At 43.1% G+C, this 25,613-nt stretch overlaps 5 protein-coding genes across 8 annotated transcripts in view; 4 read left to right on the top strand and 1 right to left on the bottom strand.

Annotated features, from left to right (window-relative positions):
• agbl5 (AGBL carboxypeptidase 5) overlaps window positions 1-6,872 on the top strand; it is a 13,759-nt gene extending 6,887 nt beyond the window's left edge. The window contains 9 exon segments of the mRNA XM_043230749.1: window positions 77-385; window positions 843-1,021; window positions 1,089-1,253; window positions 3,345-3,434; window positions 3,437-3,465; window positions 4,505-4,548; window positions 4,621-4,748; window positions 5,943-6,048; window positions 6,120-6,872. Of these exon segments, the coding sequence (XP_043086684.1) occupies window positions 77-385; window positions 843-1,021; window positions 1,089-1,253; window positions 3,345-3,434; window positions 3,437-3,465; window positions 4,505-4,548; window positions 4,621-4,748; window positions 5,943-6,048; window positions 6,120-6,135 (1,066 nt within the window). The 3' untranslated portion in view covers window positions 6,136-6,872.
• A 14-nt stretch (window positions 6,873-6,886) lies between these two features.
• On the bottom strand, window positions 6,887-7,187 carry ost4 (oligosaccharyltransferase complex subunit 4 (non-catalytic)). Its single transcript, XM_043230755.1, has 2 exons — window positions 7,054-7,187; window positions 6,887-6,978 (listed from the first exon to the last, which is right to left on the bottom strand). The coding sequence occupies exon 1, from the start codon at window positions 7,182-7,184 to the stop codon at window positions 7,071-7,073; it is 114 nt and encodes a 37-aa protein (XP_043086690.1). The 5' UTR covers window positions 7,185-7,187; the 3' UTR covers window positions 6,887-6,978; window positions 7,054-7,070.
• Window positions 7,188-8,066: 879 nt separating this feature from the next.
• LOC122333222 (flap endonuclease GEN homolog 1) lies at window positions 8,067-15,941 on the top strand. 3 transcript variants are annotated; one of them, XM_043230750.1, is made up of 14 exons: window positions 8,067-8,207; window positions 8,633-8,796; window positions 8,874-9,066; window positions 9,170-9,346; window positions 9,497-9,607; window positions 9,694-9,767; window positions 10,512-10,597; window positions 10,670-10,820; window positions 11,334-11,370; window positions 11,440-11,520; window positions 11,589-11,713; window positions 13,092-13,153; window positions 13,960-14,088; window positions 15,103-15,940. In XM_043230750.1, the coding sequence occupies exons 2-14, from the start codon at window positions 8,636-8,638 to the stop codon at window positions 15,738-15,740; spliced, it is 2,025 nt and encodes a 674-aa protein (XP_043086685.1). In that variant the 5' UTR covers window positions 8,067-8,207; window positions 8,633-8,635; the 3' UTR covers window positions 15,741-15,940. The 3 variants fall into 3 exon arrangements, with proteins under 3 accessions (XP_043086685.1, XP_043086687.1, XP_043086686.1); XM_043230752.1 differs by having other exon boundaries at window positions 8,094-8,218; window positions 15,103-15,941; XM_043230751.1 differs by having other exon boundaries at window positions 8,097-8,258; window positions 15,103-15,941.
• Window positions 15,942-15,977: 36 nt separating this feature from the next.
• On the top strand, window positions 15,978-17,426 carry msgn1 (mesogenin 1). The gene has a single exon (XM_043230753.1). It carries the CDS (start codon window positions 16,862-16,864, stop codon window positions 17,183-17,185), a length of 324 nt encoding a protein of 107 aa, XP_043086688.1. The 5' UTR covers window positions 15,978-16,861; the 3' UTR covers window positions 17,186-17,426.
• Window positions 17,427-18,175: 749 nt separating this feature from the next.
• Window positions 18,176-24,316, top strand: si:ch211-51e12.7 (uncharacterized protein LOC336335 homolog). 2 transcript variants are annotated; one of them, XM_043230788.1, is made up of 6 exons: window positions 18,176-18,347; window positions 19,687-19,784; window positions 19,856-20,008; window positions 20,117-20,266; window positions 21,049-21,168; window positions 21,376-22,332. In XM_043230788.1, exons 2-6 carry the CDS (start codon window positions 19,687-19,689, stop codon window positions 21,464-21,466), a joined length of 612 nt encoding a protein of 203 aa, XP_043086723.1. In that variant the 5' UTR covers window positions 18,176-18,347; the 3' UTR covers window positions 21,467-22,332. The 2 variants fall into 2 exon arrangements, with proteins under 2 accessions (XP_043086723.1, XP_043086724.1); XM_043230789.1 differs by lacking the exon at window positions 21,376-22,332 and adding an exon at window positions 23,865-24,316 and having other exon boundaries at window positions 18,177-18,347.
• Window positions 24,317-25,613: the final 1,297 nt, after the last annotated feature.

Raw genomic sequence — 25,613 nt, 5'->3', positions numbered from 1 at the left:
AACCGGCCCGAGTTACACTGCTCTGAGGTGTGTGTGTGTGTGTGTGTGTGAACGAGTGTGTGTTCTCTGTCTTCAGCTACACGCTGGAGTGTAACTACAACACGGGCCGCTCGGTGAACAGCATCCCGCCCGCCTGTCACGACAACGGCCGAGCCACGCCCCCGCCGCCGCCCGCCTTCCCGCCCAAATACACGCCGCAGGTGTACGAGCAGGTGGGCCGGGCCGTGGCCGTCGCAGCGCTGGACATGCAGGAGAGGAACCCCTGGCCCCGACTGGTCCTGTCCGAACACAGCAGCCTGCTGAACCTGCGCGCCTCCATCCTCAAACACGTCAGGAACAGCAGCCGCAGGAACCCGGCCAAAACCAGCAGTCCGCCCAAACCCACGTAAGACCAGGACCAGACCCGGACCATAGCCAGCACTTTTAAACTAAGCCACGGCGGGACAGGGGTCGAATGACGTTGCTAAAAACAACATTATTTCATGCATGTGGTGTAATGCCATGTGACACTCTTAATACATTTCTTTTTTTATGTTTTATTGTATTTAATCCACCTATTTAAAGCCTTTTTTATGTAAACGGTTAATTTCATTATTTTTTTATATTTAATGAATTATTCTTAATGTTTTTATGTTTTAACTTAATCTAAAGTTATTTTAAATGTTTCTGATTTATTTGGTTATTTTAAATGTTTTAAGTAATTAGTTTTTAGTTTTTTTTAGATTTCTGTAGTAATTTCATTTAAATGTAATTTATTTCTTGATCTCAATCCGTGTCTTTTAGTCTTGTGTTCATTGAAGTGATTTCCGGGGTCATTGATGGGCTCTGGTGTGTTTCCTCAGGAGTCTGAGCACGTCTGTGTCAGAGAACGCTCTGAACCGGACTCGCTCGAGCACCAATGGCCCCGGGGCCCGGCAGACGTCCCCTCAGCTCAAGAGCTCTCCCAGCTTCACCTTCGGCTGCAGCGCTCCGGGTCCCGGCACACAGCGGCCCTCGCACCGGAGCCTGGGGCCCGTCAGAGGTGAGAGAGCGCTCAGGATGTTGTGCTGATGTGTGTTTGTGATGCTGACGGTGTCTGTGTTTCCTAGAGAGTAAAGTTCAGGAGAAGAGGCGTCCTCATCAGCAGCAGCGGGTCTCCCTGGCTCCGGCTCCGGCCCCGGGCCCCGCGCGGGCCCCACTCTCGCCCTCCTCCTCGTCTTCGTCCTCCTCCTCCTCCTCGGGGGCCCCGGGGCCCTGCTCCATCAGTATGGCAGGTCTGTACTCGCTGCAGCCGCCGAGCCTGGCCCAGATCCTGCCCTCCCTGCAGAACTACCTCAGCGACAGCAGACCGGCCCCGGGGCCCGCGCCTCCCTGACGGCCCTCACTGCCTCTCTGTGTGTGTGTGTGTGAGAGAGAGACTGTGTGTGTGTGTTTTCTTTTTAATTCAGATCTTTTAAGTTGGATTTTACATCCTCAGCGTTTTTTCCATGAAGCACCTAAAGATTAATTAAAAGACGTTCAGTAAAAGAATGAAGGAGATGTTATTTATTCTCAGTAGTGATATTGAGGCCTTAGATTCTGCATTCGTTGAATATGAGCACAATTATGAGAGAATCTCATGAAAATAAAAGCATATTTCGAATGAATTATTTTTCATGCATTTTGATAATTTAATAGTTTTTTTAATGACAAAACAATTACTGTTAAATAGTTTTTCATAATTCATTAGTTTGCTTTCTTTGTTTTGCATACTGGAAATAAAAAAATATGATCATTTTCCATTTTTTTTTTTTTTATTTATTTGACTATTTATTTTTGAAGAAAACCAAAACACAAGATTTTTTTATTCTATCTGCAGGGTTTTACACCCTTTATCTACACATAGATAATATTTTTTTTTTCTCTAAGATTTGTTTTATTTTAACTTTTGAGTAAGATGATTGTCATAATAATGTCAGAAAGCATTCTCCTTCTGGGGGGACGTCATGATGCTTGAGAAAGCTGAAAACACTAATCAGGATCTCAGTATAGATCAGGAGAATGATGTGTGTGTGTGTGTGTGTGTGTGTGAGAGAGAGAGAGAGAGAGTGTGTGTGAGAGAGAGAGGAGTGTGTGTGTGTGTGTGTGTGAGAGAGAGAGAGAGAGAGTGTGTGTGTGTGTGTGTGTGAGAGAGAGAGAGAGAGAGTGTGTGTGAGAGAGAGAGAGTGTGTGTGTGTGTGTGTGTGTGTGTGAGAGAGAGAGAGAGAGAGAGTGTGTGTGTGTGTGTGTGTGTGTGAGAGAGAGAGAGAGAGAGAGTGTGTGTGTGAGAGAGAGAGAGAGAGAGAGAGAGAGAGAGAGAGTGTGTGTGTGTGTGTGTGTGTGTGTGTGTGTGTGTGTGTGTGTGTGTGAAAGAGAGAGAGAGTGTGTGTGTGTGTGTGAAAGAGAGAGAGAGTGAGTGTGTGTGTGTGTGTGAGATTTTTCCTTCTGTGTTTATGCAGGTCATTCTTACTAGATCATGAGTCTCCATCATATTTCACATCAAAACCAAAAGAAAACCTTAAATAGAAATATATTTATTATTTTTAGGTCTATTGAAGATTTTTGACATTATTGTGAAGCACCTTTATTTTCCCTGAAATGCAAAAGAATTCTATTACATTGCAAAGTATTTATTATGGTTTTTGCCGCACTAAATTTGAAATATTGAATTTGCTGATTTTAAGTTTATAAAAATCAGAATAATGTTTTTTTTTGTAACTTTGTTTTCTTATATCTGTATCATTCAGTTTCATAATTCTTTTGATGTTTGGTGTGAAATGTGTCATCTCTCTGTGAGATTGCTTCGCTCTCGTGTGTGTGTGTGTGTGTGTGTGTGTGTGTGTGTGTGTGTGTGTGTGTGTGTGTGTGTGTGTGTGTAACATCAGTGATGAGCGAAACGCAGCAGTTTTTTTGCACAGCTGCTTGAATTCCTTCAGTAAATGTCAGATGTTAAGCACATTGATGTTAAACACTTCTCTTTCAGCAGAGCCGTGTGTAACGAGTGTAAATGTAGTGTGTGTATCTCTGTGTGTGTGTGTGTGTGCGCGCAGCTGTACTCTAGTGGTCTTCTCGTCCCGTCTTCCTCTGAGTGTGTATCGGCAGCCAATCACGCGCCTCTCCTGTAAATCACATGACGCTGTGCTCATTGTTAAATGTATCTTGTGTAACACTAGAATCATCCGAACTGACTTTTCTCTAATAAACATCCTGTTTGAACTGCTTCTGTGACCTTTGACCTTTCTTTACGATTCCGCTCTGTGACATCACACAAACTGGCTCCTCCCACTGTTGTCGTGGTTACCGCAGGATGTTTATAATCGGCTGTGTCTGTCTGTCTTGTTGCCTAGGCAACAGCTGCCCTGAGCTCCGCCCAGCTGGTCAGATTCAAACGTGTGGCGGGCGGGGCAGGTCCAGCAGAGGCCCCGCCCCCTCCCACGCCCCCAGCCGAGGACGGCGCTGCTGTCACAGGTAGACACAAAAACCATAAAACCAGAAATCTGCTTTCCATTGATGTGTGGCTTGTTAAGAAAGGATGAGACGCATTTACCTCGTCCTCTCAGAATCTGCTAAATGGGAATTATTTTACCAAAATAAGATGTTTCTCATAAAAGGTGTTTACATACAGTCTATAACAGAAAATAATAGTTGAAAATGATCCCGTTTAGAAGTTTTCACCCCCTTGATTTTCAATACGGTGTTGTTCTCTGAACGATCCACAGCTGTGTGTTTTAGTTTACTGATAGTTGTCCGAGTCTCTTGTTTGTCTCCTCTTTTTTGTATTTGAACCCTTTCCAACAACAATTTTGAGATCCATCTTTTCACACTGAGGACGACCGAGGGACTCGTATACAGCTGTTACAGAAAGATAAAACACTCACTGACAGTGCTTAATGGAAAACATACAATATTTAGGCAAAGTAAGAAAAATGTAATCAATCTTGATTCTGTTCAAAAGTTTTCACGCCCCAACTCTTAATGCTTGGCTTCTCCTTCTGGAGGATCAGTGAGTGTTTGATCCACACGAGTCCCTCAGCTGTCATCAGTGTGAAAAGATGGATCTCAAAATCAGTCGTTGCTTAAAAGGGTTCACAGAGAAAACCACAGGATCTGTTCAGAGATATCACTGAACTAAAACACAGCTGTGCATCATTCAGAGAACAACACGAGTCATTTTTACTATTTTCTTCTCTTGTTATTTCTTCTTCTCTTAAATATCTTTTACAGGTCAGTACTAAATAAACAATAACACATTTTGGAAGGGTGCAAAAAAAAAAAACATTGAGAAAAATGGCTTTAAAGTCGGCCAAATTATGTTCTTAGCAATGCATTAAGGTGCAAAAAATTAAGGTTTGATAAATTAGCAGTAGAAAATCTTCACGGAACATGACTTTTGATTACTATTGCACTGTTAAAGGAGAAGTGGATGACTTTGACCCATGCGGTGTACTTGTAGAAACCCAGCGGTGCTGTCCTGAGCGTGTTTGACAGCGAGGGCTCTGTGTTTCAGGAGCCGCTGAGGGACTCTCTGGACGCGTCCGTGGTGTACAGCAGGTGAAGCAGTGTTTGAGCCGCACGCACGGCTGTGATGGACCACACCGTTCTGAGTCTCTGAGTCTGTTTCAGGTGTGAGCTGCAGCCTCGGCCGAGCCGGATCCCGGTGCGCAGAGATCCTCAGCTTCAGCCCCGAGCGGAGACCAACCCCCTGAGAGCCTGGAAGCTCATCAGACCCGGCATCAAGAAGCACCTGGCGGGTCAGAGTCCCTCTTAACCCCTTCACGACCCACGCAAAGCTCTTCTAGTGTAAATGTAGAATCAGATCTGGACTGATTCTGATTCTGAGGCCGTATCTCCAGATCAACTCTTACTGGACTGAAGCAGCTCAGCTTTACTTGATTCTCCATCAATCATTTTCTAGAAGATTCTGATCATCAGGGGCCTCGTTTATAAAAGTGCACAGAAGCTAGATTTTTCACTACGCGCTGAGGTTTTCAGATTTATAAACCACATGCACGCCAGAACCTGCGCAGAAATCCCTTTATAAATCCCAGTTTGTGTACGAGGAAATCCACCCTGACTCCTCCCCAAATAACCATATATGGAGCTCACAATATAACCTCATCTGCATATCATTTCCAAGCATTTTCACATCCAGCGTTTAACATCTCCACAGGTAGAGTCAGCAAGTATGAAATAGGGACTGATTTGTGCCATACATTCAAATTAATTGCTAAAAACCATCCAATATCCTTATGTATTAGAATAAATATATCAAGATAAAAATAGAATTGATCTCATTCTTTCATTTGTTTTAAACAATTCAAGTAAAACCACATTTATTCAGTTTTGCTGATAAGGTGGGCATATTTTAGTGTAAACCTGTATTTATCGTAGTGAACACTGTCCGACCGCGTCACTAACAAAGTATTTTAGGAAGAAAATGTGTAAATCTTAGGTAGTTTTATAATGTTCTCGAGCTCGATGTGAACAGCTGCAGTCGTACAGTGAGATATTCTCAGGATTTATTCAGTCCAGATCAGTCCACTGCAAACATCTCGCTGCTTCACTCCGGTTTAACCTCTGCGTGAGGACTTTCTGTAGATTCAGTGCTTATCTCCATTAATGAGAGTTTAGTATTTAATGTAAATGCATGCTTTATATCAACATGAGCTTAAAAATCACTGTTTTTATACTGAGTCTGTGTGCAGGTGCAAATCTTCCCCTCAAGTTTGTCTTGTATTACCAGAGATATGGAGTGATGACCGATGCTGGGATCATTTTATGTCCTTATCTGCTCTAGTGTTAAAAAGATCTTATTCATTTAAATCCCAAGCAGCAGAATCTCATAAAAAGCTCAGAAAAGAATGGCCTGTTCTTTCCTCTATATTCAGGCTGCATGTCATAAAATGATCAGATGTGAGAAAATGCTTCTCTTCTGCCGCTTTCAGGTGTTTCTGGGAGAGACGGCGGTCCTCTGCGTCTGCTGAAGAGCTCGTCCTGTAGCTCTCAGAGCTCTGGAGACGCGTGCAGACGGACAGATGAACACACACACAGGTAACACACCAGCACACGCTTTCAGACCAGCTTCGCTGTGCCCTGATGCTCAAAGATGTTCATCTCAACAGATCTCTGCAGACCTGAGGAACTCTCCTCTGACAGATGACTACAAACCTGCTTGAGATGTGAGATCGGGAGGAGAGCGCTTCTTCATCAGATCTGGAGAAGTGTGTCTCAGCAATGGATGTGAATGGGTGCCGTCAGAACGAGTCTGATTAAAAACGTCACAAGATCAAACTAATCCAGCATTGAGATGTTTTTAGAGACTGGTGACGAAGAATCTCTCGTCTCTCACGTCAAAATCCAGAGCTGTTTTGGACCGTTATAATAATGTCTGCTTGATCTGGGCAGGTTTCTCTCCCGATTCAGATCTGAACACTTAGACGAAGAGTTATGGAGGTTAAAGCTGGATTCGTTTGATCTTCTGTCTTCTCCGGATGTTCACTGATGGACCGGAGCGCTGCGGATTATTCTGATGTTTTTATCAGACTCTCATTCTGACGGCACCCATTCACTTCCATTACTGAGACACACTTCTCCCTGATCATCTGGATGTTTTTCTGGTCTGCTGGAGTGAGGTGTGTTTCTGTCGTTCATTAAGCACAAGACCAGGAGTTGAATGTCTGTAGACAGACGTGAGCAGAACATCACCTCCACAAACGAGCATTGTGTTTTTAGACTAACCCTTTCACCCGTGTGGCCGGAGTCCTGTTTATTTGATGTAGGTGTGTTGTGAACAGGACAGACGAGTCTGAATTAAACCGTTTCTCTGTGAATCCTGTGCAGTTAGGAAGCAATAAAACATCCACGTATTTCTGAAAGAATCGCCGTCTTGTGATTATTATTGAGACAATTTATTCACATCTTTTTCATACAAAATGGAAATGTACAGGCTGCTTGAGCGTCCGGGTCTTGGTCCTCGTCATCCTGAAAGAGAAGCAGCGGTGATTATGAGCGAAGGAGACGCAGCAGGGGCTGATGGGATACGGTGTGTGCGCTCACCTGTCTCTCTCACAGCCTCACTCCAGTTTCTTGGGGTTGTTGACGGCCACGTAATGATAGAGAACCACCAGCAGGAAGAGCGAGACGCCCAGCATGTTGGCAAATATGGCCAGCTGCACATCTGTCACCATCTCACTGAAAAACACCACGGTAATAACAAAACACCTTCTAGTAAAGGCATGGAAATCTCGCTCCACAACATCATGTTTTCATCGCCTTCATGTGTCTCTGGAGCACAGCTGTATTTATATCAACTGTATGGGTCAAAATTATACACAATAAAATTCATTAGGATATTAAGATCATGTTCCAAGACTATATTGTACATTTCCTACCCTGATTTTAAACAGTAATATGCATTTTTAAGGACTTCATTTGAACAACTTTAAAACGAGACTCCCTTGGATTCTTAAATAGTTGTATGTATATTGTTCTATCCTAACAAACAATACATCGAAGTAAAGCTTATTTGTTCTGCCTTTAGATGCTGTATACAAACGTAGACAGGTTTTGTGCTCCAGGGACACATACAGGGATTTACAATATTGATTATAAAAGTAACGTTACGTAAAAGACCGCAGTATTCTGTAAGAGTGCAATTTAAATTCTTATCCTCATTCTCGATTATTATTAAAGAGTGTTGCGAGGCATTTAAAAGCACGTCAGATGTACACGATCATAACAGGGATGCACTAACAAATAACACTGTAGTTCACAGAATCACTCACGCTTATTTAGATGTTTTAGTGATGTTTGTGAGGAATCTGTGCGCTGCGCGAGAAGCTCCGGCGGTTATTTCCGGGATTGAGACACGTCACCTACATACGGGTCTCTGAGCACATCACTTCCGGTGCAATTCACTGCTCGTTCACGTTTACTTATTTAATTTACAGGTATTAAACTTGCGTTCGCATAACCCGCTTGTCTTTTATTTCGCACTAAGAGATAAAAACAATTTCATGTTTGCGCAGAGCTGTGAGCCGGAAGCTGTCTCTCCTCCGCGCCGCGGGAGGCGCTCACGTGATTCTCGCGAGATCTCCGACAGGCGCGCGTTCAAATATTCAGACCGAGGTTCTACTCAACAAAAACACTCGCGAAAAACAGCTTAAAAATATAAACACCGCCTTTTATTCATCGAGATACATATAGTATATGTAAGTAAGCGGTACGTCTCACACTGTTCCTCTGTGAGGCGCGACTTGACGGTATTTTGTGTTTTAATAATCCGAAGCGCGATATTTAAATGATATTAGTGTATATATCTCATACAGAGAAAGATTCACCATGATCTGACTAATGGATACACATATACTCATAATAACGTATTATAAATTATTATACATTATTGTTTTAGATTGTGTGTTTGTGTGTGTGTGTGTGTATATATATATATATATATATATATATATATATATATGTGTGTGTGTGTGTTATACATTTATACATTATTTTAGAATATATGTACATATTAGTCCTAGCACTTCCATCTGTGTTTTATTTATATTGTTTATATTATTTCAAAATGTTCTTATATGATATATATAATGACATCCTTTCTCTGTGTATGTGTGTTCTGGAGGTGATGGGTGTCTCTGAGCTCTGGTCGATCCTGGACCCGGTCCGTGAGTCGGTTCCGCTCTACAGTCTGTCGGGGAAGACCCTCGCCGTGGACCTCAGCCTGTGGGTGTGCGAGGCCCAGCACGTGCAGGGCATGATGGGAAAAGTCACCAGACCTCATCTCAGGTGAGTCCGGAGCACGTCTCTCAGATGCGAGCGCTTCATCGCAGGGCGGCTCAGGTGAGGTGCTGTGTGTCGCGCAGGAACCTGTTCTTCCGCGTGTCTTCGCTCACGCTGATGGGAGTGAAGCTGGTGTTTGTGATGGAGGGAGACGCCCCGAGCATCAAAGCCCAGACCATGAGCAAACGCAACGAGATGAGATACGCCCGAGCCAAGGCCAAGCCGGGGGCAGCTAAAAACACCAGCAGAGGCCGATTCAAGGCCGTCCTGAGAGAGGTGAGCCTGTCGTCCTTCTCCACACGCTGCTGAAACCTCGTAACACAGTTCCTCACATTTATATAGCACTAGAGAACCTCACTATATGCGGGTGTCTCTGCAGTGTGCCGAGATGCTGGACTGTCTGGGAGTGCCGTGGGTGACGGCGGCCGGCGAGGCGGAGGCTATGTGTGCCTTTCTGGACTCTCAGGGTGCCGTGGACGGATGCATCACTAACGACGGAGATGCCTTCTTATACGGCGCTCAGACCGTCTACAGGAACTTCAACATGACTACAAAGGTTCCTGCTCCACACTAGGGCTTCAGCAAACCACTGTTTTGATTAATCTGAAGTTTGTTAATACATTTCACTGCATCTGCTGCGCTACTGCTCATAAGGCCCATCGACCGCCGGACAGCGAGAACACGTGTGTGTTGTTGGTTGTTGCAGGATCCTCAGGTGGACTGCTATCAGACGAGTCGTGTTCGGGCTGAGCTCGGGCTCTCCAGAGACTCTCTCGTGGGACTGGCCGTCCTGCTGGGCTGCGACTACATCCCCAAGGTTCGGCAGATTTGTAGGACTAAACTCTTTCTGAAATGACGAAACGCCGCAGTGAACATTGCGCTGTTCTCTTTCTGGTCCTGTAGGGCGTCGCTGGAGTCGGCAAAGAACAGGCGCTGAAGCTGATTCAGAATCTGAAAGGAAAAAGTCTTCTGCAAAAGTATGAATCGTTCTAACATACTCTCTTCAGGGTTGACGACTAAAACTAATTTTATATGAAGTGGTTGCAAAGGCAGCATTTCTCATTTTTGTTTATTTATACTACAGGTTATTGTTTATTGTATTATTTATATAACAGATTGATTTAAATTCAGTTTGGAGAGCAATGTCTTCAGTGGCAATTAGTTAGCCACACTAAGATGAGCTAAAATGTATTTTTAGGCCAGTGTATGGTAGTGTAATGTTTTTTGGTCCAGTAATTAAAACTATGCATTGTGTTAGTTTTACAAATTGGTATGATCTGTTGGGCCGTGAAGAAATATAGAGCTAAGTATCATCAGTATAACAGTGAAAGCTTACAACATGTTTCTGAATAATATCCCCCAAGGGTAACATGTAGAGTGTAAAAAATAAAAATAGCGGTCCTAGTACTGAGCCTTGAGGTGCTCCATACTGCATTGTGATTGGTTTGATTCCTCTTCGGTTATTTATTGTCATGTGGGTAAATGTGAAATACTACTAAACTAAAAATATATAAATAAACATTATAAACAGCAGTGTGTGTGTGTGTGTAAGAGAGAGAGAGAGTGTGTGTGTGAGAGTGAGTGTGTGTGAGAGAGAAAGAGTGTGTGAGAGAGTGTGTGTGTGTGTGTGCGTCAAGCCTGCAGTTATACAGGTTCTTTCATCTTCTGTTGGTTAGAAGTGTGTGTTGGTTCAGAGTTGAGTGTGTTTCTGTGGGTCACAGGTTCACTGAGTGGGGCTCAGACAGAGCTGAGGGGTCAGAGGTCGTGGTGAAGAAGGTCACACACTGTCTGGTCTGCCGGCACCCGGGTCAGTATCGGTGTGGTCTGCTTTGCTGATCTGAGAGAGTGCAGTGTTTCTGAGCCGCTCTGTGTGTCGTAGGCTCTGCTAAAGCTCACGAGCGCAGCGGCTGTGTTTTCTGTGAGAGCCAGCGCTTCTGTTCGCCGCAGGACTACGACTCCCAGTGTCCCTGTGACTGGCACCGCACCGAACACACTCGCCAGGCCTCCTCCGTCGAAGCCAGCGTCAGGAAGTGTGTAGGACTGTACTGACCAAAGATAGATTTTTACCTCGATAAAGACATTATCATTTCATTCAGATTCTGACATTTAATAAGTGAATTAGAATAATAATACATTTGGGCTCTTACCAAACAAATAAAGCAAAATTCATCTTTGCCGTGCAGAGGAAACAGAAGCTGGGTCTGAAATGCTGTTTAGATATGTTTTACACACTGTTTAATGAAGGTTACGCATGCTAAATGTTTAATACTGATATTTGAAATTATTAAAAAAAAACAAAAATAAACTTTAAAAGTGAGGTTAAAAGCACCAGTAGTGGCAGCAAGTCACTGATAATGAGTCACTGAATCAAATGATTCAAACTGGTGAGTCATTCAGGAACGAATCACTGTCACAAAAGTCAAGTGAGCGCTTCTGTTCACTTAGATTTTATGAACCGATAAAAGTCTTCTTTACTGTTTTACTGAAGAACAAAATAATTTGAGGGCGAGCTGTCCCTTTAAGAGCGTGTCTGGTGTTTGCAGGAAGACGCTGGCGAGTGAGCACTTCCCCTTCACGGAGGTCAGTATAAGCGTCCGTCTTCTTGTGAAGGGATCAGATCAGACGCTGACCGCTCTGCCGGTGTTTCAGGTCATCAGGGAGTTTCTGGAGACGAAGGATCGAGCGAGCGCCCCGTTCCGCCGGAGGAAGCCCAGTCTGCTGCTGATGCAGGTACGAGCTCTCCGGAGCGGCCGAGGCTCTAGAGCGACCGGGGCCTGACCGCCGTCTGTTTGTTTCAGACGTTTGCTCTGGAGAAGATGGACTGGCCCAAACACTACAGCAGCGAGAAGCTCCTGTCTCTGATGACCTACAGCGAGCTGGTGAACCGCAGACACGGCCGAGAGCCGCAGCTCCAGCCCCTCAGGTCACACACTCACACACCCTGACAGAAAACAGAGAGAGCAGGAACAGTAACACAAATCATGAAGTGTGAAAGAGCTTCGATTCGTCAAGACGGAGTGGCTTTCTGTAGAATAACTGATTCATCATTTACAGTAAGACCAGGAACATGAATTATTAAGGAAGGCGTTCAGTTTTAATTTAGCTTTAATACATTTTTAAATTATATTCTGCTATCAACTTTTTAATTTTAAAGTAATTGCTCTTTTGTGTTTTGAAATGATCATTTAGTAATATTTATAGTAATGTAATTTATAGTAATGTATATATACACACACACACTCAAACACACACTCACACTCACACACACACTCACACACACATTCACTCACACACACACACACACACACACACACACACACACACACACACACACACACACACACACACACACACACACACACACACACACACACACACTCACACACACACACACACACACACACACACACACACACACACACACACACACACACACACACACACACACACACACACACACACACACACACACACACACACACACACACACACACACACACACACACACACACACACACACACACACACACACACACACACACACACACACACACACACACACACACACACACACACACACACACACACACACACACACACACACACACACACACACACACACACACTCACACACACACACACACACACACACACACACACACACACACACACACACACACTCACTCACACACACACACACACACACACACACACACACACACACACACACACACAGACACACACACACACACACACACACACACACACACACACACACACACACACACACACACACACACACACACACACACACACACACACTCACACACACACACACACACACACACACTCACACACACACACACTCACACACACACACACACACACACTCACACACACACACACTCACACAGACACTCACACACACACACACACACACACACTCACACACACACACACACTCACACACACACACACACACACACACTCACACACACACACACACACACACACACACACTCACACACACACACACACACACACACACTCACACACACACACACACACAGACACTCACACAAATAGGCCTGCCACAATAATCAATATATCGATTTATTGCACAATATATGTACACGACCTCAATAATTTTTGGTTAAGCAATTAATTGCCCTTTATATTTATATTTTATATTTATATTTGTGTTTTTTCTGCTTGTGAGAAAATGTGTGTTTACTGTTTTTTAAGGTATCTAATATTCTAAATAGAAATGTGTTTCCTGTGAAACCGTCTCTTCTGAACAGAATACATAAACCACGGGTCAGGAACGGCGTCTCCTGCTTCGAGGTCGTCTGGAAGAAACCAGGTGATTGAGATCATCTTTTAATCCAGTTTTAGTGAGTGACGGCTCGTTAGTGTCTGGTTGTGAGGTCGGATCAGGAGGGGTCAGGGGTCACAGGTGAGGAACAAATGTGTCACCTTCAGGTGCTAAAAGAGCTTCCTGCAGACACGCTCCTCGCCGCCGTAAAGCCTTTATTACAGCAGCTCTTCAGAAAACATCAAGGGCTTTCAGGTGTCCGGGCCTGGAGAACTCATGAAGATAGAGAGAAAGACAACAGGAAACAGAGACCAGAGGGATATTTTGCAATGCCTTCCACTTCGAGTCCAGTTTACAGACAAGAATTTATTAATGAAGTATGAACTGAAAGAGCGTGACATAATCTTAAACCAAAGAGAGAAAAAAACAAGAAATCCCAAGAAGGTTTTGTGCTTCCGGGCCTGAAAGGTGTTCTGGTCTCTGGAGGATGTGAGACTTTTTCTTGGCTCCTAAATCTGAACACTTTTCAGTCATAAACACACAGCTGTATTAGCAGCGACAGACTACTACAGATGCTTTGGGTCCAAATTCTTCTTTTTCTTTTATGCCAGTAATCATTAGGATATAAAGTAAAGAGTGCGCTCCGTTAAGTTTAGATCGTTTGCTACAGTGTGTCAAAACTTGATTTTTTCTAAGAACTTAATAATTAGAATTTTTTTTTGCTTCCTGGGATTCCAGGTTTTCAAATATTGTCCGATCCGAACAAACCAGACATCAGCCTCCAGATGATTTCTTAATGTCAGCTGTAAAGAGACGGACTCTGATGAAAGGTTGTGTTGTTTGTTTGGGGTCAGATCACTTCGTGTTCTCCGAGGGCCGTGAGGAGCAGACGGAGGTCAGGACGCTGGAGGAAGAGTCTCTCTTCGGTCTGGCCTTTCCTGAGATCCTTCAGGACTTCCAGCAGCAGAGAGCCGGAGCTCAGAGTACGTGCCTTCATTCACTCCTCAGAGGTCAGGGGTCAGAGGTCAGACACCTTCACACGGCCTGCTGCTCGAATACAGCTATTAAAAACAACACGTACTCTCAGGAAAATAAGATGGACACATCAAATATATATTTTAGTAACATTAATATTTATTAAAAATGTGCATATGTATATACATGCGTACATAAAATGCTCATTTCTATTGATTTCTAACGTGACATGAATTCATTGCACAGCTTTCTTTCATCAAGATGAGTTTGTTCTGTTCATATTTCATTACCGTTTTCTAAAGACTAGCAAATAAACAGTGATCCTGTGAGAAGGGTGTCTAAATATATATATATTTTTGACTGTATATTTTTTAAAATGATTTTTATTCTTCATTTAAAAAATTATTATCATTATTAATTTTTTAAAACATGACTACAATTTTAAATAGAAACAATTAAAACTAAAAGTAAATTTCAAAAGTGAACAATGCATGCGATACAAAAAAACCCCAAAATATTAATATATACTATAATAGTATATTAATGATAATAAAATAACATTGGTTGACTGTAGATTATTGTTTATATTGTAACATTTAAAAATGATTTTCTGTGGTAATGCACCAAATAAAAAAAGTCTTTGAAGTCAATATAAAGCTAAACCTATTTTTTTTATGCCCGACTGAAGCTTTATATCAAACAAGAATAAACTGTTTACACTTTTTTTTTTTTTAACCAGATGTTTACAGGATTGTAGAAACACAAGAAATGTCAAGTTTAATGAAGAGACGCACATTTATAAACACTGCAGTCTTCTGTAAAAGAATTTACAATTTCTTCAGTTACAAGTTGAGTAACTTTTTTTCCTGTGAATCACTAATATATCTGATAAATGATCCGTAAAACATCAATATTCAGATATAAATTTGACCCTTTATCACATGAACACTTTCACAGATCTAGGTCTCTATTTAAGTATTCAGTATTTTATTTGAATTCTTTTATTTTGTGTTTGTTTGCAGAAAGGAAGCCGAAAGCAAGGAAGGAGAAGCCGTCTGATTCCCATGATGCCGTGTCGGATCTCTTCGCTCAGATGTCTCTGAAGACAGAAACGGATCCGGACCCTGAATCCTCCCAGAGTCCTCCGCCTCCTGAGACCCGGCCGCCGCTTCCTTCCCAGAATCCCCTGTCCGAGTCGGCTCTGATTGGCCAGCTGCACCTCAGCAGTATAGACTGGGACTCTTCGTCGTTCACGGCCTCGCCGTCCCAGAATCCTCCGAGCGACAGGACCGACCCGGGACCGGCGGAAAACACAAGCTGTTCCCCTCAGGAGCCACTAATGACGAAAAACACCCGGAAACAGACGCCCGGAAGTCCTGGACCTGAAGAGCGCTCGGTCCCAGCTAACGGCCGAAAGACCCAAACCAGCAGAAACCCTCACAGACCAAAGAAGAGCTTCGACAGCGATGAGGAGAACCGACAGCGGCCCCGGGTCAGGTCCAGAGCGCTCAAACCGGCCCGGAACCAGCACACGCTCAGCCAGGTGCATCATGGGACGCCCGAGGAGGACTCTTCGGACTCTTCGCTGGACAGCCCTCGCCCGCTGGCCGAGAGACTCAAGATGAGGTTTGCCAAAGTGACCCAGAACTCATTCGTTTGATACGCAGTCTGTCTTTTAATAAGCAGTTTTAGTCATATTTCTGTTTATCGGAGAGACGCTTCTTTCTTGATTCTGTGATGAATAAAACGTCCAAAAGAGCAGCATTTGCTTAAAATAGAAATCAAAGCCTTTACTATCGCTTTTTATTAAACTGACATCCCTCCAGAATAAAAGTTTTCATGTCTTAAAAAAAAAATTACCGACTCAAAATGTTTTATATATTCATATATATATATATATATATATATATATATATATATCATCCTTGTGTATTTCAATTTCAGACGTTTATTTTACCTGTATACTATATATTTAACAGTATAATCTGTGGTGATCATCATCACAATAAGAGGAAGGTTTCGTTGAAGAGTCAAACATCCTCTGGGCCTGAAGGAAGCCGTCAGAACAACATCAGGATCAAAGTAACGCTCGGGTCCTAAACAGGACGTAAACGCCGCTCACTTCCTGTCAGGCCTTGATCCTGAGTGACAGCTGTCACACCTCTCCAGACAGCTGCGGCGCTTCTTCACATCAGATCTCTTCATTAACAGCCTTCAGCTCTTTACTGTGTCTCTTACTTCATCTATGATCCATTCATCTTTCAGCTTTTGATCAGGTTTTGTTAACTTGACTACTTTAACCAAAAAAAAAAAAAATCATGAATAAAGTGTTTTAGAAATATGAGAATATATATGAGAACATTCATCATGGGAAAGTTACTTTTGAATGTTTTTAAAAACCGCATAAACGACGCATAAATAATGTTTTGGTTCTAAAGTTATTAAAAGCCGGATAACCGTGAACGAACGTTTTAATAACGTTCCTGCAACGAATCCTGAGCAGAATACGAGCGTAGAGAAGTTTTATTTCTAGCCGTTTTTCTCTTCGATGTTAATTGCGAGGCGCGCTCGTGTGAAGCGCGTCTGATCGCGTCGCGGCGCTAATTGTCGTCGCGTCGACTTAAAGAGTCGTTTCCCACAAAAGGGAATCTAATTATTTTCTTTTCTCTTTCACGTTATCCGCCAACATCGCCTCGTTCGCACGTGGGTGGCGAGCCGCCTTTGAACTCGGCGCCCATAAAAGCGGCGGGCTTCGTCTTCGGCGCACTTTCTCCTCGCGTCATGGCGCAGATCGACGTCGACGCGTTCACGGCGCAGGTCCTGTCTCACTGGGACTGGAGCAGAGAGGACGCCTCCTCGCCGGAGTCCGGCCTCGGAGACGAGCAGCACAAGCCCAAGGCGAAGATGAGCGCGAAGAGGAGGATGAAGGCCAGCGAGCGCGAGAAGCTGCGCATGCGCAGTCTGGCGGAGGCACTGCATCAGCTGCGCGAGTATCTCCCTCCGGTCTACAGCCGCGGGGCGCAGCCGCTCACCAAGATCCAGACGCTCAAATACACCATCCAGTACATCAAGGAACTGTCCGGCATCCTCGAGCAGCAGGTCTGACGCGTCGCGTCGCGGAACGTTGTTGCTTCGGGACTGAACGTTACGGAAACGCTCCACGAACTCTTCCCAATCCGCTGTACAGATTAATATTGCTCCGTGTTTGTTTGTTCGTCCGCTCCCGGGAAGTCTTTCGGATGTAAATATTTCTTGCTGGTGCTTGAGTGGAGCCTCGGTGTCTTTAAAAAAATACGTTTTGAACTGGAAAGCTGAATAAACGTGTGTTCGTGTTTATAGAAACTGGTATTTGTGTCGACGTTTTTTCTCTTCACAACTTGAAAAGGTTTTAGAAGAATCAAGTCGGAGCGCAAAAAACGCTTTATCCCAGATAAGACAGGTTTGAGTTAGAAAAGCGTGACTAAAATGTTTTTTTTTCTTGTTGCGGTTGCAGCGTTTCTTGCAACATTCTGTTTACACGCAAAACACAACCAGGTTCAGTGTTTAGTTTTAACAGTGTAAGAAAATGTGTCGTTTTGTCGTCGTGATTATAACGTTATTTAATGGTTTCGGGCTCAAATATTAATAAAGCTCCAAGAACATTTCATAAACATGACTTTAAGAACATTTTGTTGCAGCGTCTACCTTTTAAAAACTTTAGTAAAGGTTGCGTTTGCTGAGATAACCACGACTTTTTCGTGATTTATATTATATAGCATAAAGATATATTATCAGAAATAATTTTAATGTTACATATGCAGTGTCCTGTTTTGTTGCTAAAGTCAAACGCAAAACCAAACGGCATTTTCCTCCTTTTCATAGCAAAGCAAATGCTAGGCTATTACGTTTCTAACAATTAAAAATAATAAGATAGGCCTAAATGCAGAAAAATATTTAATCTGTAATTATTATATTTCTAAGTGTTATATTTTCACGCGAATAAAAAAAAACAGTTTACGTACAACGGCGTCGTGACGGCAGTGTTGCGACGGGAACGCTGACCAATGGCAGCGCTGTGTTGGGTGTGGGCGGGGCCTCGCGGCACAATGACGCTGTGACAAAGAGAATCAGCGCTGGTTGTGACGGAGCGGCGCGGGCCGCCATTTCAAAGCCGAGGAAACGCGGGAGCTTTTGCCGTTTAACAGACGGATGCTTGTTTTATAAAACACACCGTATTACGTTTTGTATTTTAAGGCTCGTTGTGTAGAAGAGCTCTTAATCTCGCCAGGTAAGTGACTGAAAACGAGCTGCTAGTTTGTAGTGGAGCGCCTGTGTGTTTACTGTCAGTCAGCCGTTAAATCCCTCGCCGTCGCTGATTCTGAGGGAAAACTTCAGCGTTTAGCAGCAAACGCGTGTTTCTTAGATAGTTCGGGGTGTTTTTGTCTTCTCGGGTGATGTTTTTTAATCATCCAGAGCGATTATCATTCTGTTATTTCGTTCAGCTGTGATTATGGCGACAGAATGGTTTTTAAGCCCCCGGTAAATCTCCGAATGCGGGAAATAAATGAACTGAGAGCTCGCAAATCCCTCTCAGACCTCCAGACTAATGTGTCGAGTGTTATTGTGTGCGATTGAACATACTTTCAGTATAAATGATCGCTATGTGTATGTGCCATAACGACAGAACGGCGACAGAAGACGTTACATCTAATAGAGCAACATGACACTGTATTTTCAGCCGTGTGAACTTCGAGTTCTACATGTGAATGTGAAATAGTTTAACACAGTGTTACTACATGAGCCTCCGAGGAAATGGAACGGGCGCCTTGATGACGTCACCTTGCACTCACGGGTGTATGCAAATGAGCTAATAAGACGCTCTGGGATGAGAAGCGCCGCCCCCTGCTGACGTCACAGGGCAAATCAGGGTTCAGCGCTGTGCTGTAAATGAAAACATTGGCTATTTAAAGACATATATTCTGAATGCCCGATACAAACTTCTGTCTCCTTAGGAAGTGAAGTCTCTAATGAGCCAGTGCACTTCAATATAGCGCTTGAATAGAGTTTCCTGTCCCTGTTTGTTTATCTTTTCTTGTTTTCCTTCATGCTGATTTTCGTCCTTGGAGCTTTGCACCAGCTCACAGTGTCAGATTTTTGAGGTGTTTGAACTCCACTTTTCTTCTACATGTGTAGTTTGAGTGAGGGCTGCAAATATTGCGTTCTTACAAACGCATAAAATACTGCATTAAGCCAAATATTGCAATTAATTATTGGCCGTTTAAAATAGATATATTTGCTATTGCTGTGTGCTCATATAGGCGTTCGGTTCAGTCAGTCTACCTCAGGAAGCTCTGAGCGTGTCTTTACTTCTACGTTCGGCCATTCACGCTATTAATACTCGGCTCGTGCTCTGAAGTCCCCGCGGGCCGGATCAGCTGCTGCTATCCCAGCAGGCCGTTGGGTGAGGTGAAGCCTGCCGCCTGGGTTTAACACGTCAGATGTTTGACTCTGTCTGGATCTGGGTCAGAGGTGACGGGTAAAGAGAAGTGTGTTACGTGCTCATAGGCGGGAGCGTGTACTACTGAGAGTGCTGGTGCACACTACTGAGGAGCGTGCTTGTTTTACAGATGGATGCAGACACGGAGCCGGTGGAGGAGACGACGGAGGTGATGGAGGCCGCGGAGATGCCCTCACAGGAGGAACCTTCGGCTGACAGCAAGATCCGGTGGGTCACGTGACCGAAGCTGCTGCCCTCATTGGTTGCTCCTGTCACTATAACCCTGTGTTTATTTGCAGGGCTCGTGGAGGGAAGATGCGCGGCAGAGGAGGCCGCATGCCCCGCGGGTTCCGTGGAGGACGGGGGATGATGATGATGATGAAAGGGTTTCCGCCGGGTCCCATGAGAGGAAGAGGCCGTGATGGGTTCACCAACGGATTCGGACCCATGAGGTCCTGCCCGCGTGTTCTCAAGTCTTTCTCATCCAGCGCCCTCCGTTTGCATCGAAACATTTGAATGCGTTCGCTTGTGAAAAACGTCTCTTTGTCGCTCTTTTGCAGGAGAGGCATGGGTCGCACGTGGCCGTATCCAGACATGCGCGGCCGGCGGGGTCGAGGCGGTCCTAGAGGAATGAACCTGGGTCCACCGGGTCCACCACCTCCGCCACCTCCACCCATGCACATGAGAGGACCTCCGCCACACATGCACAGGTCTGCACGCCTTTACCATGTCAGATATTTGAGGAAACTACTTTTGTGGGCTGCACTGAACCAATCAATGTTGCATTGACCCAAATAATGCATTTTTCCAAATCGCATTGAAACAAATAATGTATTCATCCAGAGATTTCTGTCAAATATTCGTCTGAAAGAGCCTGCGCGCTTTAAATGTCACACACTATGCAAAAGTTTCTTTTTAAAATTAATTCTTGATATTTTTGGGTCTTTGATATTGCCGACTTGCATTGAAAATATTGCATTGAAACGTAATTAATTCATACAAATTTTGCTTTAAATAAAACATATGCATCAAACGAAATATACCGTTAATCCAAATATTGCATTGGATCGGGAAAATACAATCATATAAAGAATGCATTTATTGACATTTTGCATTGCAACAAATTTAACTCAATATTGATTTGAAACATACTTTTCATTGAACAAAAGTTAATTCAAACACAATAGTATCTTGGTCTGTGTTGTCTATTGACTTCTCAGTTAAACTCATCATTCTGCTTTGTGTCACAGAGTCTCGGTTTTTAAATTCTGCCAATTATCTAAAAGTATATTGAGAAACTCTGTTTCTACATCTATAAAATGCGTATAAATATGTATGTATAAATCAAAGCTGCTGTCTGTGACTGTTGGCTATGGACTGCAGCTTTAAAATACATTCATTTAGAGAAAACGCGTATAGATGCCACAGAACAAACTATACATAACGCGCACAAAACAGACGTTGAGCATAAAGGAGGCGTGTCTCTCCGCAGGCATGGCCCGCCTCCTCCCCCGCCCCCTCCGGGACACCCTGCGTTCCGAGGGCGACCGCCACACCCCCGGGGGCCGGGCATGATGCCGCCCGGCCCGCCCCGCTTCTTCCACCCCAGAGGGTAAGAACGCACGCACTCGCTGCCTCCACCCCGTCGCTAGCGCACATGTAGTCGCGTGACGGCGCAGAGCACGGCTAAAGCAGCACATAAACTACATTCCTCTAGTGCATGACCAGCTGTGTTTCTTCATTTGTGTGTTTGACGAGTTTGGGCCCCTCTGGAGCACAACAGGCCAATCCAAATGTGTGATTTTATCCTTTCATGCAGCTACCACAACGGATCGGCCCCTCCTCTGCCCCACCCGCCTCCAGGCAGGGGCCAGCGCTGGCCGGGGCCCCACGCTGGCCGGAAGTTTTAACCCATTCTGTAGCGTTAACACACTCAGTTCAGACTCGCAGGTCCTTTTACTGTAACGAGCACGCTACCTTTTTATGTTACTTCATTTGAGGACAAAGCCCCGAAAACAAAAAAACATTTAAAAGCACTCTCACTCTGAAGACGAGAAGGAACCATGTTCTTACGTTGATTTAAATTAAGTGTATCTCATGAGACTTTTACTCCTAAGTGTTGTCTGGTCTGCGTGGTGCTATTCCTGTGAGCCTTAAGCAATCCTCTTCCTTTTTTCCACGAGAAAACCTAGGCTTTTAGTCGAATCGGTGTGTGTTTCTCAGTACGCTGGCACTGACCAAGCAGATCACTGACCCTCCATATGTTCTTCATGTGTAGTGCTCATGAGTTATTATTATTACTACTACTACTATTATTATTATTATTATTATTATTATTATTACTACTATTATTATTAATGATCTAATATCATAAATGTGCAGCTACTTTAAGTCAAGTGAGAATATTGCTGTTGAAAAGTATTCCTGTTTCTTTTTTTGCTGGAATGATTCTGTTAAAATCACAAATCCATGCATTGATTTAACATGACCGTAGAGTAGCGCTACGATTTATACTTCTTTAAATAAACCTTTCCTTGCTTTTCTATTTTAAAGCCAGTTTTTCGAAAAGTATTTGATTCAAAATAGTACGAGTAATAAACCAGAAAACCCCCAGAAGAAGTAAAACGCCTCTCCTCTGTGTTAAGTTTTGAAGTGTTATGGCACATTGACGTATTGTAACCGATAAAGTCATGTGAATTTGTGAATGTAAATTGAACAGATAACAGCTTTTGACTTAGTTTTGGAGAAACAAAACAATAAAGTTAAGATAAAATGACCTCTCTTTTTTTTTTATTTGGTTTATTTAAAGTAAAAGCGGCTGAATGTCCATTTATGTAATGTATTTTAAAAGTACTGCTCCTTTCTGAAGCCAAATGGACAGTAATGTAAAGACTTCTCTTATGATTGACATGAGCACAGAACACTCACTGATGGAAATGACAGTGTTTTTATGAGCTTTTACTCTCTATTTTTGCATCATGCATAATAAAGCACGTAAATGACTGTCCTACAGTTAAACACACGGAGTAACTGGTTTCCAGCGGAGTGAGGCTTTTAAAGTTACCAGAGGGCTGAAAATTCAAGATGTCCGAGGATGTCTGTCCCAGCCGCCGGCAGACCTGCAAGTCTTCTGCTCGTTTGACTGATTGGGAAATTCAGTTCAGTTGTAGATGCATGAAAAGCGGGACACCTGTGGTGCCTCTCGAGTGATTTTCACACTAAATAAAAACAAAACAAAACCCAAATCAGTCGAACCAAACGCACGAGCGTCAAAAGTTTGGAGGCGCTTGAGATTATTTGCAGAACGAGTCTATGCGTATGCTCTGGTTCCTCTCTCAAGATGAGTGTTAAAGAGCTGTACAGAACCGTTGCTTTTGAATGTTCTCCACAACATTTACATCGTTTGTTGAATGCATTTCAGGAAAGAGTACGATCCGTAAGTGATGTTTTGAGTAGATGACTTTGCAAATGCTCTAGCTTTTTAGTTTTGGAAATGCATCACGTAAGAATCCTAATGGCCTGCAGTACTGAGCTGGAGATCCAGGCGGTGCGTCCAAACTTTTGACCCGTGTGGATTCAATAAGAGTGAAATATTTAGTGTTTGATCCTAAATCACTCTCTGATACACGAGGGCTTTATCCTTGACATCATTACTGCATTGAGAAGGAGATTTATCAGATAACCACAGCATTGAAGCTCCACGCTGCTGATCTGATTATGAGTCTAGAGAACTACGGCAGGTTCATTTCACAGACCGAGACGCCGGCTGCGCTCTTAGGAAGATGAATTTCTGTGATACGAGGTGACGTGTGTAATGTTTATCCCTGCACAAGCAAACCATTCAGACAAATTGGCATAGAATTTAAAGCAATTTTCACAAATTCAGCAAATTCATTTCACAATTTTCAAAGAAATCACTGAATTGAAAGCATTGCTTCAGCAGAAATCGACGCTAGCTGATAATCTGAGATCAGGAGGAGTCTGTGTCTTCATCAGATCTGGAGAAATGCCCCTCTGCAGTGAATGGGTGCCGTCAGAACGAACAGCTGATCAAAACATCACGTTCAGAATACTCTTCCTCCAGTGGAAAAGTGCATCTGCTTCTCTCGCATCAAAATCCAGACCGAGCAGAGTTCTTTTTGGACTTTGACGTGGTTTTGACGGACAGCTCTGGTCCTGACGGCACCCATTCAGCACAGTGCTGCAGCGCTGCGTCCCTCCAGGTGTGTGCAGGTGAAGCAGACACACGTCACGCTGTGATCTGTAGGAGCCGCCAGCCTCTGGACTGACTCTTCTTGTCTCCTGAAGGGGTGAGACACCCTTCTGAAGGACTCGGACTCGCAGGAGGCAGGACTCCCGTCTGCCCCGCCCACCGCCGTGAGGCTCCGCCCCATCACTGAGGTGAGCTGATCTGTCAATCAATCAATCGCTCTGAGAAACTCCTTCAGGCAGACGTCTGCATACGTGTTCGCAGACGGATAACAATTTTATACATTGATTTTGTAACTGAAATTATGCGTAAAGCATTATAATTTACAATCATTATAAGCTGTGTTAAGCAAAATACTATTAGTTATAGAAGTTACACTTCATAAATTAGGTTTTACGTTTTTTTTTTTTTTATAACTACATAGCTGGATTTTTATTGCAGTTGCATATAAGACATGAGGAATACTGAACTGAAATATAGTTTTTGTTTTAGCTTTTATTTATTACATGGAAACGATGTTTTCTTGGAAGATTAGTTTTATTTTTTGTAATTTCTGTATAGTTTTTATTTCAGCTTTTTACATTTTTATATAATTTTACATTTCATATATATATATATATATATATATATATATATATATATATATATATATATATATATATATAAATTTTGCCCTGGAATATAAAATAACACTAGCTTCTCTAATCGTTTTGTATTGTATCCGTTTTCTTTTTTATTTCTTATGCAATAAAAAATCTAGATGTGTTAAGCTGAGACCTCGTGCTAGCGCTCGCACATCAGTACTCTTTTATTGATTTTTAATTGCTACTGTTGTCCTGTTTGTGAGTGTCTTTGGATAAGAGTGATGATATTGATGGTACTGATGAGTTTGGGTTTGTAGGGGTTTCGCTACATGTATATTTCAGTTATTAACTATGATATCCTCAACACATACCTCTTCAGAAATAATTGAAATGCATCTGTAGATTCCTTTAATATTATTGTAGTTTGTTGAAAGGCATAATTAATCAAAAACTGTATAATGTTACATGTAAAGGTTGTTTTCAGTGTAAATGAGGAGCGATAATAAGTGTCCTTCAGTAATGCTTGTACTCTTTCAGTCACTACATAACTCACTCTCCTCTGCATTGTGTATTTATTTTAATTCTATACAAACAAGACTTTATAATAAGAGGCACATTGAACATATGAGCTTCTCCAGAGGACGATCTGAACAGAGAATGAAGAGCAGCAGACGAGAAGAGACAGCTGTGTGTGTGTGTGTGTCTCTCGTTCTGTTCTAACATTGAGTGTATTTGACATTGTGCTGTTCTCTTGTGTGTGTGTGTGTGTGTGTGTGTGTGTGTGTGTGTGTGTGTGTGTGTGAGAGCGAGCGAGCAGTGAGTCATTGACTGCTTGACTTAAGAGGAATGAGTCGAGCTGCAGGACTACAGATGAGGAGCCTGTAAGTAACACACACACACACACACACACACACACACCTCAGATGCTGATGTGTGTCCTTCACTTCACTGCATTAAAGGACAGACGTCTTTGCAAATCTGCCTCGTGGTTTTCATTGCTGACATCAGATGTGTGGATTTAACCATTTAAGAGAAATAACTGTCTGTTTACTGATATATAAATATAATTAGTGCAATACTTATTAGTGCTGTTAAACCATCAGGATTAATTGTATCTGGTAGAAAATGTTTTTACAATATTTGTGTATATAGACGTATAAGAAAAGTTACATTTATATTAAATTTGGTAAATTATGTACATTAAATGCATGAATATACACAATACAATATTCAAATAAATGTGTGTATATAAATAATGCTTGA

This window comes from Puntigrus tetrazona, unplaced genomic scaffold (genome assembly GCF_018831695.1).
Source record: "Puntigrus tetrazona isolate hp1 unplaced genomic scaffold, ASM1883169v1 S000000223, whole genome shotgun sequence".
Taxonomy (NCBI): Eukaryota; Metazoa; Chordata; class Actinopteri; order Cypriniformes; family Cyprinidae; genus Puntigrus; species Puntigrus tetrazona.
The sequence above is the reverse complement of the archived record's forward strand: the minus strand, read 5'-3'. Positions and strand labels throughout refer to the sequence as shown.

Excerpts from the sequence above, each read along its gene's own strand:
- ost4 (XM_043230755.1), bottom strand. The coding sequence starts at position 7,184 with ATGGTGACAGATGTGCAGCTGGCCATATTTGCCAACATGCTGGGCGTC.
- LOC122333222 (XM_043230752.1), top strand. The coding sequence starts at position 8,636 with ATGGGTGTCTCTGAGCTCTGGTCGATCCTGGACCCGGTCCGTGAGTCG. Across the intron at positions 9,608-9,693 it reads GCTGCGACTACATCCCCAAG|GGCGTCGCTGGAGTCGGCAA; the intron begins GTTCGGCAGATT and ends CTGGTCCTGTAG. Across the intron at positions 11,371-11,439 it reads AGCACTTCCCCTTCACGGAG|GTCATCAGGGAGTTTCTGGA; the intron begins GTCAGTATAAGC and ends CCGGTGTTTCAG.
- msgn1 (XM_043230753.1), top strand. The coding sequence starts at position 16,862 with ATGGCGCAGATCGACGTCGACGCGTTCACGGCGCAGGTCCTGTCTCAC.
- si:ch211-51e12.7 (XM_043230788.1), top strand. The coding sequence starts at position 19,687 with ATGGATGCAGACACGGAGCCGGTGGAGGAGACGACGGAGGTGATGGAG. Across the intron at positions 19,785-19,855 it reads TCGGCTGACAGCAAGATCCG|GGCTCGTGGAGGGAAGATGC; the intron begins GTGGGTCACGTG and ends GTTTATTTGCAG. Across the intron at positions 20,267-21,048 it reads CCTCCGCCACACATGCACAG|GCATGGCCCGCCTCCTCCCC; the intron begins GTCTGCACGCCT and ends GTCTCTCCGCAG.